This window comes from Haemorhous mexicanus, chromosome 6 (genome assembly GCF_027477595.1).
Source record: "Haemorhous mexicanus isolate bHaeMex1 chromosome 6, bHaeMex1.pri, whole genome shotgun sequence".
NCBI lineage: Eukaryota > Metazoa > Chordata > Aves > Passeriformes > Fringillidae > Haemorhous > Haemorhous mexicanus.
In genome coordinates, this window is record NC_082346.1 from 4,285,371 (window position 1) to 4,302,534 (window position 17,164).

A 17,164-nucleotide genomic window follows, 5' to 3' on the forward strand; every position below is an offset into this window, starting at 1 on the left:
TCCATTGCTCCCTCAGCTCCTTAACTGTCAGCACGAGCCTTGAAGCACAGGCTGTGCTTTCCCTCTTCTCTCCCTAAAGTAAATCATGGTTGCCACTCTCAGCAGCCATTTCTAGAGGGCAAAATCAGAACAGGGTTGCTTTCACATACTGAAATAAAATTATTTTGATTATTATTGTTTTATTATTATTATTTTATAACTTTTGTTTCTTGTAATTTTTATATACATTTCTGGGCAACATTTCAAATTTCAGATCTTCATTCATAGCTGGACCTTGTCCTCGGTTTTATTAAAGCAGAGGGCTAAGAGCATTATCTTTAGCTCTTTCTTGCTGTGTTTTCTGGCATCATATTTAAGCTAGAGGTGGGAAGTAGACACGCTGAAGAGTGTGGAGTTGCAGCACTCCTCAGTTCCTCTTTGTCTTGGTTTAGGGAAAATTTTGGGATGAAACTTTAGAAGTGGTCCCTCTAGAAGCAACTTTAAGTGGCCTCTCTTCCCACCAGTTCAGGAGACATAAATTTCCTGTGAGAAAAGTGGAAAAAAATTGTTTATTTAACTAGCAATGTACTCACAAACATGAAAAAAAAGGGTTATATTAAACAATTAAACTTTTCATTGTTTTGAAGAGGTGTAAAATTCAGAAAGTCTTGCTGAATTTCAGAAGGATTTCTTTCTGAGTCCTTTTTGTGGGTGTGTCTTCAGTTTTCTCTCAGTCTCTCCAGGGTTGGGTCTGGTGTCCGCTCTGTAGCTTGGGGTGCCTTGGACGATAGACCTGGTGTTACTGGACTTGAACAGCAGCTGAACAGTTCCAAAAAACTACTGGCCTCAGCTAAGTAAAAAACCCAACTAATTAAAAACAAAGGAGAGGTCTGTTCTGCTGTCCATGCTGCAGGCAACACAGTGGGTGTGGATTCTTTGCTTCCTTTTTCTGCCAAGGTCAGGATTAAATGTATGAGATGGTATTTCTTATTTGGACTCAAATGTTTATTCTTATTCTACAGTCTCACAAACTGAGTTCTACAGCACTTCACCCTAACAAACTAAAAATGGAGCTGTAGCTCTCTCTCTTTACAAGACCTTTTAAGGATAAACTGTCCAATTAAGAAATTACACCTAAATTATTTTTACTTTTAACCCAATAACCAACCACCTGTGGCCCACAGTGTGGGCTTTTTAATCCAATTACACAAAACCTCCCAAACCCATGGAGAAGGTGGTGAAGGACCAGCCACTGCCCTAAAACCTCCATCTTGCTTTATGTATATTACTATATTCTAAAACCTTAAACTCTACATTTTCCACCCTGTGATATTACACACTTCTATTCAAACTCTACACCCACAATCCCAGTTCTGTCATTCCATTTTGGAATCCTTCTCCACGGCCTTAGGTCAAATGCGGTGTTCTCTTGGGGGTCAGTGCTTGTCAGCACAGAAAGTCTGAAATTCTCAGTGACCAGGGTTCCAAGTGCATGAGAAAGGTTGCAGGGGAGCAAGTGCAGTTTCTGCAGACAACCTGCATGCTGCTTCTCTACCCCTTTGCTCTCAGAACCAGTCTTGAAGGTGCAGAACTTAATATCCAGTGTAAACAGAACAGATGACTGTGGATGCAAGCATCATAAAGTCACTTTAGGACACTCTTTCAGCTTGTAAAAGCTCAGAACAGTTCAGATTCCACATTTCAATAGCAGTCAGTGCACCGAAGGTTAAGATCATATCCACTCCCATCAGATGTATCATTCAGGTACAACCACTGATTGGATTGTTAAAAATTATCTACTATTTGCCCAGACATAACCACCACTGTTCCACTCTTTGAAGCCAAGCTTTTGAACTAGGAGTTCAGTAATTTCAAACTGAACTTCCAGTGTGGATATATACTTCTGTTTCTAAATAAATGCTTCTCTGCTAATTAGAAATTATTCACTTCCCCAAAGACTTTACTCTTAACAGGTGTGAATAGTTTGATTTCTGCCACAATATAAGCATAGGATTTCTGTATTTTGATGAAACAAGTACGGTTGAAGGTGAGCTATGTTCTCCATCAGAAAGTGGCTAAAACCTCCCTAGGAATTAAAGCATCTGAAACATGTTTCCAAAGATTAACTGAACAACCCTTTGGATGTAGAGTTGCCTAAAGTAGCATGATTTTTCTGTAGCTTCTGTTATTTGTATATTGGGTCCAGTGAAACAGCTGGAGTACTTGCTATTCATATAATCCTGATTTTTGTTAAAGTAAGAAGGTAATGTGCTTTTTATTTTTTTAAGATCATTGGAATTGCTTTGTAGATTAAAACAGAGGCTGGAGATAATTAATATATATAACCGTGCTGGTGATGGCTTTCATAATACAGGAACCCTTTAGTCCTTTGTGTCAGGACTATTGAATAGCAAGTGTATTTTAAAGTGCTTTTTTCTGATAGCACTTCTGAGCTATTGTTTCCCCTCTCAGATAAAGTTTATAATATGCCTTAAAGCTCCAGCTAAAACAATAAATGGTATCTGTGAATCTTCTCTTTGAAGACTGCACATAAATGTCTACAAGTATGGGTTGTTTTCTTCTTGTTAAGGTATGGATGGAGGACAAGTCTCTCTTTTGCAGCCTGTGCAGGCTAAAAATTGATTTCTGGTTGCAATTATGCTAATTCTAATGAGAGCCTGCTCTGATTTGGGTCTGTTTGTATTAGACATTGGGAAGGTGTAACTGTTTTCAGTTGTTCTAACTACAGCACAAACCACCGCTGTCATCAAAGCAGTCCTCAAAGGTAACTTCAGGTATAAATACTTTAGATGAAATGGGTATTACAAGGCATGCCTTGGTTATGCTTATATATAAAAATAATTTTTTATCCATATATGCTTATATGGATAAAAAACTGATAAATTGATGTAAATGGACTTTTTTTTCAGTTTGATACAATTACCATGATATTCCAAGGAATGAGACAATGTTAGCTTCTTATTTTGCATTTTTGCTTTTTTTTTAAATAGGGGGCTGAATATATAACTTTTAAAGAAATATTCTTAAACAGATGACAGAATACTTGAGAATGCAAGGAACTCAGGTATTCCCCTGTCTGTACAACTGGCTTTAACATGTGATCAGTTCCATACATCTGCTGCTTCTGAGATTTTGCCGTAAGAGCTATGCTGTGAATAACTATATCATCCATCACCAAGGAGGTTGCATTTCAGGTGCAAGTAAAAGCATCCTTGGAGTAAGAGCAGCTTCATCAAAGAGAGGAGGTCTTGGATTTCTGGTTTATACAACTGGATGAAAGATGCTACATCAGAGTGGGATTATTCAGACAATGTACTGCTGAATTGTCCCATTTTTGGAAATACATAATCTGTCAAAGAAGATCCATTTTATTCTTATGCACAACTTTTCCCGTGTGTACAAAAGTGCAGGGTAGTTTGAATTTTCCTAGTATTAGTACCTGTAAAATATAATTTTATTAATAGTGTAGCTAAATTAACAAAGACATTTTAAAATTGGTGCTAACTGAATCAAAAAGTGGACTCATTTTTGGTTAAAAGATTTAGTAAAAAGGAATTGGTTTGGAGTGTTTCCTCCATAACATTTTTCAAGTGGACTTTTAAAGAAGCTCAGCAGAATCATAAATATGTAGCTGGTCATACAGCTTACAATAAAGTTATGCTTACATTATCAAATAAATTTTTGTCATCTATATAGCAGGAAATGGAATGCAGGAACTCTTCCATATTGTTTGCTATAAAAATATGATAGGATAAAATTCCAAGAGTACTTGATATCTGTGTGAAGTTGCTGCTGATTTACACAAGACTCCTTTAATTTAGCACAGAAAAGCAGAAAGAGTTAACCCAAAACTGTTGCAAGTACAGTTATGGTGGTATAAAACTTAATATTACTGTTATTTCAATGCACTCCTATTTCAGTGACCTAATAAAAATAAATTAAAGCATAATCAGATATATACTTCATGTTGCAGTAGATATGTTTTAGAATGTAAAGATTGTATAGTTTATAAGAGAGGTTAATAAACAATTCAGGACAGAAAAACTGATTATAAAAACATTTTTTTTCTGTCAGTATACAGTAGTTTTTTATTTAAGTACAGTGGCTCTGGATTATGCTACATTTCATATCTCTCATCTCTGGACTTCATATTACTTTTTCAGCACATTAAAACTTATGCAGTGAAACTGAATAATGGCAAGTGTTTTTATACCCTTTTATAGCCATTTCTTTTTTCATAACCTCCCCCTGTTTCCTGTTAGCTAAACTATAAGCACCTTTCTGTTAATTTATGAAAATTATTGTTGAGATAGCACATTATCACTGATCTGTATGGCACTTGCAGCATGTTAGAAGCAAAGGTCCAAGCAACATAAAACACATCAAAATTCATTAATGTGGTATTGATTATTTTTTGGATAATTAATTTTATTGCAGGCCCTTGAAAGAGATAATGAGCTGCAAAGGGAGAAGGCAAAGGAAAATGAAGAAAAGTTCCTTAATCTTCAGAATGAGCATGAGAAGGCACTAAGAACTTGGAAAAATGATGTAGGTTTATTAAATTAAATGCTTTAGTGTTAAAAGTTTTTTGGAATAGTTCTCAAGCATTTCAGGTAGTCCCTAAAAGCCAAGAAAATACCGCAGAAATAATGCAATAAAACCAACTCATTTCTTCTGCAGTAATACAGATGCTTCTAGAAATGAATGTTTTTTCAAGGTAGATTTAGGTTGACTTCTGTGCTCTAAGAGGTCAGTGCTCTTCCTGCAGCTCTGATTTGAAAGGAATTCTTAAGTGTGAACTGAGGGTGAAAGGGGATAAGAAAAGGTGTGTCTGCTATGTCCCCCTAGTGAATTCACCTCTGTGGACACCTAAACAATAGTTTGTCTTCTATATTTGACATTCTTTCTATTACCTCATTACTTTTAAAGAATACTTTGGCAATTATTTAATCCAGAACAATTAGCAAAACATTGTAGCTGTAAAAATTGTCTGCAATAATAAATGCATGTTTGGATTTAGGAAAGATTAATACCACTTCAATAAGACAAGCTCTGCTTAATGTGTGGAAACCAGACTCTTAGCAGCATTTGTTTAATAGTCTGTCTTTTTTATTTCTATGTGCTTGGCACTTGCTGCCAGAAGGGTTTTGATTTTGGTAGATAGATTTCCAGGGAAGCTGTAGGGAAATTATGCAAAGTTGCCCTTGTAATCCTGTTGTCTAAGGCTCACTCCTTTGAGTGCAACCACTGTGGGGATGACTCCAACCATGAGACCACAGAATAGCTGAACTGTTCTGATGCTCAGTTCCCCGAGAAAATTTGATTTCCCTGATTACTTGGAGAATTTTATACCATAATTTCCTCTATAGACATGGGAATTTGCCCTGCTTATTTCTCAGGAATGTTTGCATCTGTTCTCTAGAAGATCTTTGTTATTCCTTTTCATGTTTCTGCTATGGCTAACTAGAAATTTTGTCTCCTAAAGTAAATTATCAAGGATAAAGTTAACACTGGTCCAGAAATCTTTGTAAATTAAGTGAAGGTATTTCTGTAAAATTGCCCTTTGATTCTTTTTACAAGTTGTAGTTTGGACCATTCAGTTAGTTCTAAATACAAAAATTTAATTGTTACGTATTTTATGAAGGAAGATTGGATACTTGAGGCTATTTACAGAAGTAAAGGGCTAAGCAAATTATTTGCTATTGTGGTTTCTTGGCAATGTAGGTAGAGAATGAATGTGGAATATTACATTTATCTTTGAGCCAAAAAGGAAGAAAGCTATAAATACAAATCTCACTTTTTTGGAGTATTGCTACAAGCAGTAAATGGTGAAAAAAAAAATCCCAAACCCGTAATAAAAGCTATAATCTGTAATGAAAATGTAGTTAAAATTTTGGTTGAATGAAAGAGCTCAATTACTTTGTACAAAGAAATTCCTTAGCATACTTTCTTATAAGGATGAAGTTTCATTTGCTAATCTGTTCTTGTCTTTGAAAAATGCTGGTTTACCCATTTGAACATGCAGTAAAGTGTTTGTGTGCTCTGGGTACTGCAATTATTACAGGAGGAAAACATGAGAAGAGAAATACATACTATTAAAAATGAGCTGAATTCCCTTAAAGGACTTCATAGACATCTTGAAGATTATCATCCTCCAGGAAATCAGCATTCTGAGCAAGTGGAAAATCTGCAGGTAAGTGTCTTTACTAGCTGCAGTGTGTCTTGTAAAAGTGCCAGACAACTGAAAATATGACAGTTCTTCAGATCTTGTCTGTCATGTCCACTGATTCTCCTTTGACATGGCTCAGCCTAAAAATTTATGTGACAATGGCTCTAAGTATCACTGAAACTTACTGTACCCAGAGAATGTTCTCCTTTCATCAAGAGAGATGCTTATATCACAGAAACCTGAGATACTACTTCATTAATAAATTTGTACCCAACAGACAGCAGGTAACTTAAGCCTCCTATCTTTACTAAACCCTATTACACAGACATTTTCCGTGGGTATTTCTCAAATACTGGGGCAGATCCAATTGACTTCATATGTATGTAAGTTCCCTGGAGGTGTGGAAGTAGGTCCACCTCTACTCAGAGGAACTAATTTCAGCTTCTCTAAAATCTGAAACACAGGACAGATCAGAGGGTTGTTTTTATCAATACACAGGTTATCTAAGTGCTTCCGTTTTAGTTTAAGAAACACCAACCTTTATTTCACATAGCATGTTTAGGAGCCATCAAAGGCACAGCAAGCTCATCAGGTGGTGAATGCAGGAGATAAAAGACTTTTGTGCAGTGCAGGCTGAGCTAGAATTGAGCTTGGATTGTTTGCTGAGCCAAATCCATGTTCAGCTCTAGGTGTAGGGCACATATGGGAAGTCAACAAAGATGGGCTTTTGGAACAAAAGGAAGAACACAAAGCACCTCTGTTATAGCCCATGATGCCTGCAGCTGTACATATAGATAGAATAGATCCCTCTGGTATATCCCCTGCAGCTCTGTGTTATCCCATGTTCAAACTGCATTGCAAATTTGTGTTCCAGTCTTCTATGGGATTGAAAAAATTGGGCAGTCAGAAGCCAGTAAAACCTTCTCTGTGCATTGAGTGTGTTCTGTTGTTCTGTTGAGTATTTTCCATTAACTTTTACAAACAAGTAATGATCTGTCTTCAAAGAATGGAAAACTCATGTTTCATGTATACAGTCTTGTTTGTAGTGTTAAGAGAATAGGAGGACACTAGGATTGTAAAGACAGGTAACTATTTTAGAACTAGGCCATGAATTGTCAGTAAAATGACAAGCAGTAAAAATAGTTTAGGATTTAGAAGAATGTAAAATCAATTTCTTCTCGATGCACGTACATAAGTATGTTTATAACTAACACACACATACACATGGCTGTGGTATGGGCTTAATAATGCAAGGGAAATGAGATTTGAAATGATTACTCATTGTGCCAAAGCTGAACTCTACAAGGAATTATGCAAATTGTGTATCTTAAAAATCAGTGTTTCCTTGAATGGAAATGGAATATTGATTTTGTTTAGGATGCAGAATCAAAGTGGTTAGGCATTCATGATAAACAGTACTGGTTCTTACTAAGATAGCCTCGTGGGTTTGAAAGCAGAAAAGCTTAAAGCATATGCTCATAAATGCAGAAGAAGTCAGATGTCTTCCAAATATACATCTTACACTATCTTATGGCAAATTGCCACTTTGTTGTGCAATCATTAGATTTCCAAAGCTAGGCAGGTTGGACTGAGTGGAGCAGTGCCAAGAAACTGAAGCTGCAGCAGATCATATAGGTTATCCTGATTTGTGGAATTTCACCTTGTATCACTAATGAGTCAGCCTCTAGTGACACATAAAAGGGAAAGGTGTTGGCTTGGATTTAGATCTTGACTGTGGTTCCAAGTGTTCTAAGGAAATATGCTTATACTTATTTTTACACCTAGTGCAATCTGAAATCCCTGTGGTTATTTGTGGGGCATGAAATTCAGAATGTACTTAAACGTCTTCACACTGATCACCTCTGGAATAGTAATTAAACAAAAGACATTTTTAAAAGAAAGGTACAATGTCAGACCTCAATACAGACTTGGGTTGCAATTTAGTTTAACCTTACCATACTTCACTTTTAGTTTGATATAATTTGTAATTCAGCTGTGTACCATTAGAGAATAGGGTTACATCCACCACTGGCTTACTGTTATTCTTTTGTGGGTGTATGTACAGGGAGATCTGGTTTTCAGAAGGGTTTGCATTTCATACTATGAAATAGTCTTTTGAGGGAAAAGGATATTTAGGGATATATGTGTTTCTTAGACTTTACTAAATCACAGGCAAAAGATTAAAATCCAAGTTTAAAAGTTTTGCTATGTAGGTATTTTAGTTTGTCCATCTTGGACCTATTTTTTAAGGCTGAACAGCTGTTTGAATTTATTGAAAATTAGGTTTCTTCAACCCATCTGAAAACCTGGAAAGGAAACATGAAATCTTTCTGCCTTTTTATGGAAACTTCATCCTGTTTGTTTCAGATGCAGCTTAGCCCACACCAACAAATATGGAAAGTTCCCCTGCAGTGGCTGTCTTATTTCTGTAGAAAAGACTAATGTGTACACAGTTATAGAGTAGTGCTTGGTGTTTCTGTCTGAAGAAAGAGCTCCTAGAAACAAAAGATTGTAAGATAATTACAGCTTTCAGGAAAGAAAAAGGAAATTTCTACTATTTGTATTCAAAAGACTTGAAACTGTGATGCCAGGGCTACATAGAGGAAAGAAGCAATTTCAGTTAAAAACCTAGTAAAGAAAATGTGCAATATATACAATTTCCAAGTGTGACAGTGAAAATAATGATATAACATGAGGAAAAGAGAAAGAAATTTCAACTGAAACTTCAAATTGAGGGTGGAGGAAAATTATTTTAGGACACTCCTCTATTTACCATGACTCCTCCCTCCCCCAAACCAGGAAATCTGGGAGCCTCGGGATGTTGCTGTGACCTGTAGGGAACTGTTTCCAGCAGATTTGTGTTCTACATCCCTAGTCTGCCAGCGCTGCAACAGCCCCAGTTTTTAGCAGTTGCTGTCGCTCTGCAGTATTCTCTGTCCTCCCAACACACCCAGTGCCCAGGCACAGCTCTTGTAACTCCCTCCCACATCCCAGCCTTCCTCCTGCAACACCTCCAGTCACCCAAGTGTCTTCAGCTCTTTCCCACATCTTTTATGGACTGAGCTCCCTCCCACATCTGCCTCTTTTAAATCCTATCTTTAGGGCAAGAGCCAGCACGTGCTCCTGTCTTCAGCTGCCAAACAGTTGATGATGATAAAGGATGCATCTCCTTTTGCTTTTATTTTATAGGGGTGGGATTTTATTTTCTTCACCATTCAGGCCCTAGTTTCCACAGAACTTCATTGACTGCAGCTTTCAAAACTGAAAACAAATACAGATGCAGTAGTAGGCCAGTGATTTAGACTTTTAAGTAGACAAATCTTTCAGGCTTCTATTCTTGTTGAATTTGACTCAAATTCAAGTTAAAAAGCTATTTGGGAGGGAATGAGGAACTAAATGTCAGGGATTGTAAATTCAGAAGCCTTGTGAAATGAAGTTAAAAGTCCTGGGCATTTTGCTAGAAAAAAATATTGTGTATATGTGCATGTGCTGGTTTTGTGTACATGTTGTTTATGTGTTTGGGTGTAAACAGCAATCATTCAGGATTTTTGCACATGGAATCACTGAGCAGGTCACTGAGTGGGCCAGCAGAGAGAGGGAGTAATCCAATCACCACATGTACAACACACATTCCTTCCACTGAGGAATTCTGTCAAATGTATAACTTTGTGCACTGTAATATAGCAGGACCCGAATTCTTTCCTACTCTTCTAGGGTATTAGTCTGCTTTTTTCTTTTCCTCTGTTTACATTTACTCTTTATGCTTCAGGTCTTTGTTTTCCATCAGAATTGTAAAATTAATTTTAAAACTCAGTCCTGAACTTTTTACCTTATCAGTGACTATAGTAAATTACTAAAATACCTATGATCTTTTGTTTCTTTCTATGCTAGAGTAGTCAAGAACACTCAAAAGACAGTGAAATACAGGCTATTCAGAAGGACCATGAGTTTATGCAGTCTGTAATAAGAAAATACGGTAATTGTGGAAATGAAGAAGAAACTGAAGTAAAAAACACAAAGGACCAGTCTTCAAGCATTGGGGAATTAAAGATAGAGCAAAGTAATAACCTTCCATGGCTAATAGAGATAAGTAGTTTTGTTAAGAAAGGATAAATGTTTTCAGATATAGTATATGACAAGAAAGGGCTTAAATTAAATGGTCATATCTAAAATCTACAGAATGTTAATATATTCTCTGCTCTCTCAGTTCATAAATATTTTGCAAGTGACCATAGTGCCATATTTACTTTCAGAAACTTTTTGACAGGCTTGTGTGTGTAATATAAGATACCACAATTGATACCAATCCTGAGTCCACCTCTTTGGAAATTCTAAACTGTAAAAATAAAGCATTACATAACCTCTGGGTTATCAGTCACTAACAAGAGAATACCCTCACTTTACAGGGTCACAAGTTCTTGAGAACAGTTTTAAGGATGAAATTAATGTTGCTAGCCCTTGTGAAGTAAAGCAAAGGGAGGCTTCTCTCAGGAACACCCTCTGCACAGATACTGATTTAATTACCCAAGGACACACCTGGGAGATGCATGTCCCTGGATGCAGAGAGGCAGAAGGAACAGCACACAGAACATTACCAGATGAAAACAATGCAGATTCAGATCAAAAGCTACAGGACAGCACTGAGCCCTTGGCAGCTCACCACACACGAACAAGGAAGGACTCTTTGGGCAGTGCTGAGGCTGTGGGTGCTGACCAGATTAACAGAAGTCTGGAGAATGACAGCAGCAAGGAAGGACTGTGCACTACTGCAGGTGAATCAACTTGTGCCAAGGCAGATGCAAACTCAGACACCAGACAGCACAACAAAAGTGTCCTTACACCTGAAGCACCCAAACCTGAGTCTGAAGCTGTTCTTTGCACTGAGAGGAGTGCTCTGCATGACAGAAGTACAGACAACCACCAAGCTAAGGAGTTAAGTTTTAGCATCCTACCTTATACTAATTCTCAAGCAGAATACCAAAAATGCAGCTTGCTGAATGGTGACAATTCTGTAGGCAGTGGATTACACAAAACAGAAAAAAACTTCAATCTGAGTGGTTTACATAGAGATAAACTTCCTTTGGACCAGACACACATAGATGCTGAAGGCAGAAATGATGACAATGCCAGAAACATGAACAGCACTGGTGTTCTGGCAACTGATGCTCAACATCCACCAGCTGTTTGTTGTGATAACACAAGTGCTGATGATGCTGCTGCAAAAGAATGCAGAGATAATAAGTCTCTCTTAGGTACTTTTAATTTATGCCCCCCAAAAACTGAGAGAGGAGTAAATGAAGAGAACATGCACAGCAATCAACCTGAACAAAGCAGTGCTAAACAAACAGGGAATGCTACAAACACATGGACTTCCAGTGCTGAAGCCAAATCTGCAGTAAAGGCTGATGGTCTCGAAATTGCTTACAAAAACCCCCCAGCAGATAGGGCATGTCCAGATAAACTAATTCCACATAAAAATGTTAACAATGGTACTCAGATACACGCCATCAAAACTGGACATTCCCTGGAGATTAGTGCTTCAACAAATAAAACATTGTCTAAAGAGCAAAAAGAGTCACTGAGTGGAACAGTTCCAGGAATGAAGCTTGCTGAGAGTCACCTGAAAGAACCATGCTCTTTACCCATGAGAATATCTGGAAATTCAGTAAACATAAGTGTAAGGTCATCCTTTGATCTTCCAACCTCAGATAAAAAAGCTGAGAAAATTCCACTATACTTGAATTTTTTAGCTCTCAGTTCTTGTTCAAGAGTAAATCAAATGAGAGGTCAAGCTACATGGACTTCAGCTTCCAAGGAGCCTTCCCTTTTGAAAGACAAACCAGCATGCTTAGTGGAAAACACAAATATTGTTTCAAACACACAGAGTCAAGATCCCAGTGAAAATGAGGACAGTGGAGAAACGGGACAAGGTAAGAAAATATAAACATTAATGTTCTGAACCATGTGGTGCTTAGAAAAATTATTAGAAGGTGAAGGTTTTAGTGTAGAAAAATGTAAACCTGACATTTTAGTTAGATCACAAAAAGGTGAGATTGCTCTGTTTATGTTATAAATGCAGCTAAACAGCTTTTGTTAGCTTATTAATGAATTAGTTGATTAAATTTTTTTTTTTTCATATTTCCCTTCGTGGAATAACAGCAGTGCAATGACAAACTGAATTTTGGTAGGCATTTCTAACCCTAATGTAGAGCATATTCTGTCAGGGCTCTGCATGGATTTGAAAAGCACTGAGCAGCTTTTGCAGATTATTCAGTGTTCTCATTTTGCATCAAAATTAGGGTAGATTTTGAACCAGTAGATGCTGCTTTGAATGGATCTTACAGAAATTTACTTTTTATTTTATTGTACAGCTCTAATTTAGATGGACCATTAAAACCATCTGAATGTGCTGAGTGTGTGAAAGGACTTTATAGTCTGTCAGGCTCTGGAAAACTTGAAAAAAAAAACTTGAAAAATCTTTGGAGCTTGAGGTGCTCAAGGAGCATTTTAATCTACTATTGACACGTGGTTATTATTTGTTGAGCAATATTTTGCACATCCAAAATAGTAAATACGAACTTTATTCCATGGGTTTCTAAATCATTACTGAGATGTGGAAAAACTGTATTTTAGATTTGTGAGCTGGTACATTACCCCAAAACTGGAGCCCTGGGAGTTTTCCAAAGAGCAGGATCCACAGGACAGGGTGTTGTGTCTATTGAGTTTTTGTTGGTGCAGTATTTTCACCTTTGGCCCTTGAACGTAGCAAGAGCAGTCTGGACTCCCATCCTTACTTTTGCAGCCAGTGGCAGACAGAAACCCAGCAGTCTGGTTCTTTACATTGCTCTGTTTTGAATTTAGCTCTATAGGTAATTTTGTTTCTGTCCTTGGTCTCCTGCTCATGGATATTTATGTTCTGATGCACATTTTTTGAAGTTCAGTTTCAGAAATGTCTTTGTGCCTAAACAGCAGTAGTGATAGCAAGGTACCAGAATCCTGATCTCAGATGGCACATTATTTCTTTTAATAATGTGAATTTTGGTATCTGTTTCAATAAAATGAATGCCTAGTTACATGATGTTCTGCATGTATCTTTTCTGTAAGAACAGACAGAGCTATTTAAATTTCTTCCCTGTGAGTTCTTCCTCCTTTCTGTATGCAAAGTGCTGGAACTCCCAAGTGATTCTGAGACATTCATCCAAAGGAATTGATAGGCAGCTAACTCCAGTCCCTCAGTTGAGTTGCTTAGTGACCAGACCTTGAATTCCAGCAAACTTTCACGGTGAGGGTCTTGGTCTGTGTCCCAGTTGTGCCTCATGAATTGAGATAGGTGCCTCCTTGAGGCTGCTGCCCCTCCTTGGAAGATAGAACCTCCCTGTGAGGGCTCCTACAGGCTCCCAGTGTTTGTTGTGCTTGTTGTTTGTGTTGGTTTGTTTGCCAATCTCTTCCCAAATGGCAGACCTGCAGTGGAATCCATGTGGGCACTGGACCTACATTTTAAATCTTATCTGACTGACTGGAGCACAAACCATTTAGCCATACGAGAGAGCTGGAGGTGAAGAGAATTGGTGAAAGAGTTAAGTAAATCTGTCTGAGGGAATTCCTTTTACTGCCTAACCACAGTGCAGTTTACTATTTATATGTTGGCTCCCAAAGAGCAGACACTCCACATCAGTAAATGAAGGAAGGAACTGGGAGTGGGAAAGATCTTCCTGGCAGATGCTTAAAAAAGAAAAAAAACACAACCATTTTCCTGTTCCTCCCAAGAGAAAATGTCAGTATTCTGAAATAACTGTTACATAATAACCATGAGGTAACATGGATTTTCACAGCAAAACAAGGTGAACAGTTCCTGTTTGCATTGTGAAAGCATCCTTGTGTTTTCACCTTGCAAGGAATTTGGTATTTGTTGCAACAGAATCTGCTGGTGCTGCATGAAGCCTCTGAAGGACTGGAGGCTTATACTTGTTTGTAATGAATCTCCTCACCTGCCTTTCCTACCTTTAGTAGATGGCTACTGCCTGACCACCTGAAACATCAGATAGAGCCATTAACACAAAGACTCCTAAAAATGCTTTTTGATTGTCTGAAAAGCTCTGTATTCATGTCTTCTTTTATTACAAGTCACCCTGGAATATCATGTTATAATGGCATTAATTATGCATTTTATTATTGTTATCAGACAGTGAGTTTAAAGTAATAGCATTTGAAAAAATATATTCAGCTAGAATATTTAGAATACATACACTTACTATAAATTACTTTTCTGTCATTAACTTAATATGTGAAAATGAGAGAAAACATTTTTAATTAAAGTAGAAATATACCTTATCTTTAGAGAAAAAATAGAGGAAGGATGTTAAAGAAAAAAATAATGAAGGGCAAAAGCCTACAACAAAGATCCAGGGATTTAAAACAAAAATATTTGATTTTTCAAGATCAGAGGTAAACCAGTTTAGTCATTCACAATTAGTGCCTGGAGACTGAATTGCAGTTGTTACCATTTCCTTTTTGTCAATCAGGTTGTAGCAGTTTGAACAGAGCTGCCAACACTCTGAATGCCTCCAGTATCCACCGAGAGCCCCAGGGAGAGCCTAGTGAAGAATGGAATGCTACAGCAAAGGCTTTTTATGATTCTTCTTTTCCCACAGAACATGTAAGTCAATTAAAAATATTGCAGACCAGACCTCAGTGAGCTAATTCCACAGATATTTGTACAACTGTACCCATCTGGATACTTTAAGGCTGAGTCAATCTCCGAAATAATATCAAAAGGGCAACAAGACACCATTTTTCACAATTAAGGTTGATAGAAAGCAGCAGGAAAAAGTCACAGCATATGAATCAAACAGATGCTAACCAGTCTGTTTGGGAGGGGAGGAAGAGGCTAGTCTATTGTGTACCCTAATAAAAATCATCACTTACAGTAAAAGTAGAAGAAAAAAAAAAAGGAAAATAGTAGTATGTAAAAGTATAAAAACATTGTTTCCTCTATTACTTGATAAGACCATGTAATTTAAAAGAATTAATGGAAGAATAAAAATTCAGCACATCTGTGAATTAGAGCCTATCCATTTATCACACACTGTAGTTACATGATGCCCTATTTAGAGAAATGTTATTTTGTAGGGTAACATTACACAAACATGTAAAAACCTGTTGTTTCCCAATGCCTTATCACTGCATTTTCAGATCTATGTTAGACTCTGGAGCTTGAACACCTCTATTAGAATTTGACCCAATGTTGAATGTGTGGTTCAAAAGTGATACAGCAATTTACAGCTGCAGCTGACCTTTCCTTTTTAGAACAGGTTCTAGAGGTATTTTTATTTCTCAGGTAGTTAGGGCTGTCTCAGGATGAGGTGTACAGTGGTCTCAAGTGACAGAGTTGGCTGACCAGCAGATAATCAGGTTTTGATGCCATCAGCATCCACAATCCCTGAAATTCACAATACTGATGTTTGAAATTACACCACTTTCCTAGCCTGACTCTGTTTGTGAATGACACTGAGGTGCATTTTTCACCAAACACAGTGGTGGTATTTACTCTGTGTCTTGCTTTTTCTCAGAGGTGGAACCAGGAGCTGAGTGAACTCCACCTTGTAACTACAGCTGAAGCAAAGCTGTGTTTCATTGTCTGCTCTGTTACCTCCAAAGTAAAGCTCCTGTTGTCGAGCTAAGAAAAAGCAGAGATGGACAAGAACACTGCCTTGCTGGTTTCACCTTAGATTTTCCAAATCCTTAATCTACAAAATCTCAGCCTGCAATAATGCACTCTTTCGTTTCTGTGTTGGTGTCATTCTAATGCCTTCTGTTCTCAACTTTTTGTCATTTTAATGACAAAGAAAAACAAGCTGTTAGGAGCTGCTTCCTTTGCTTTGACTAACATGTATGATTGCAACTGGGGCAGACTTAAGCCTTCTACAGTTTGGGTAATCTCATTCAATCACAGTCCAGTACTCTAAAAAGGGATAAAAATTATAAAAATTCTATAGGTGCACTTATAATTCTAGTAAAAATAAAATTAATTAAAATTCTAGTAAAAATATTGAGAACTGTTTTAAACATTAGTCTGTCCATGCTGAAGTACCACAGTAAGGACGAGTAAGCACTCCCAGGTCAGTTTAAAACACGCAGTTTTCAGTACAGGACAGGTTCAGCTCCACATGCTATTCCATAGAGATTTTGACCAGTGGCTTGCAGAAGTATGATCTGTTTGTTGCTGAGGCCTTGGGGAAAAGCATGAGAGAATTAACAGGTTGATACTTTCACTGCTCAAATGGAGAAGTTACTGCCTCACTACAAGGGAGAAGCCAGTCATTACTGACCTGAAGTATCAGTACCTTCAGCTGCATGACAGCAACATTGTTACAAATGCAATTATGAACAATTTGCATTAATTTTATTGCACATATTTCAAACTTAAAGAAATGCTTATACACTAACTTTAGCACAAAATGAATGTGCTACAGTAAAGGTAGGCCTGATAAAGACATAGTGCTTTAGAACTGGCTGGGGCACAGTTGCCTAATATTAAAAAAATGATTGAGCAGAGGGGGAAGGTCTCATCTTGGAATCCTTGCACAGGAGCAGAGTCTGAGAGGTCACCTTGCTGCTCCCCCAAGAGCCACACAATCCCAGATTACAGGTGGAGAACTCATCATTCAAATGCAAGGGTTTTGCTCATCAGGCAAAAAACCTGTTTCCCTACTGTGTTGCCATCTGTCTTTAATTTGGATAGATATAAAGCAGCTAACAGTACTATATCAAAGAGCAATTAAAACTATCAAAAGAACAAAAAGATCTTTAACAGAAAAAAGCCAGCTTACTACAGACTGTGCATTACTGATGTTTGCTTTCTAATCTATACAGTGGAGAGGGAGTTAACACCATAAACCTCATGATTTTGGGTTTTGTTAATCAAATGCTTGCCTAGCAGTAGAAATGTCAATTGCAACATTAAACTCTTTAATTAAGCTATTTATTTTGCTAATC

At 37.4% G+C, this 17,164-nt stretch overlaps 1 protein-coding gene across 1 annotated transcript in view; it reads left to right on the plus strand.

Annotated features, from left to right (window-relative positions):
- Window positions 1-17,164, plus strand: part of CCDC73 (coiled-coil domain containing 73) — a 76,162-nt gene that overhangs the window by 58,237 nt on the left and 761 nt on the right. Inside the window, exons 14-18 of the mRNA XM_059848333.1 lie at window positions 4,438-4,548; window positions 6,065-6,219; window positions 10,066-10,229; window positions 10,576-12,099; window positions 14,692-14,825. Coding sequence (XP_059704316.1) covers window positions 4,438-4,548; window positions 6,065-6,219; window positions 10,066-10,229; window positions 10,576-12,099; window positions 14,692-14,825 — 2,088 coding nt within the window. The remainder of the gene's footprint in view (window positions 1-4,437; window positions 4,549-6,064; window positions 6,220-10,065; window positions 10,230-10,575; window positions 12,100-14,691; window positions 14,826-17,164) is intronic.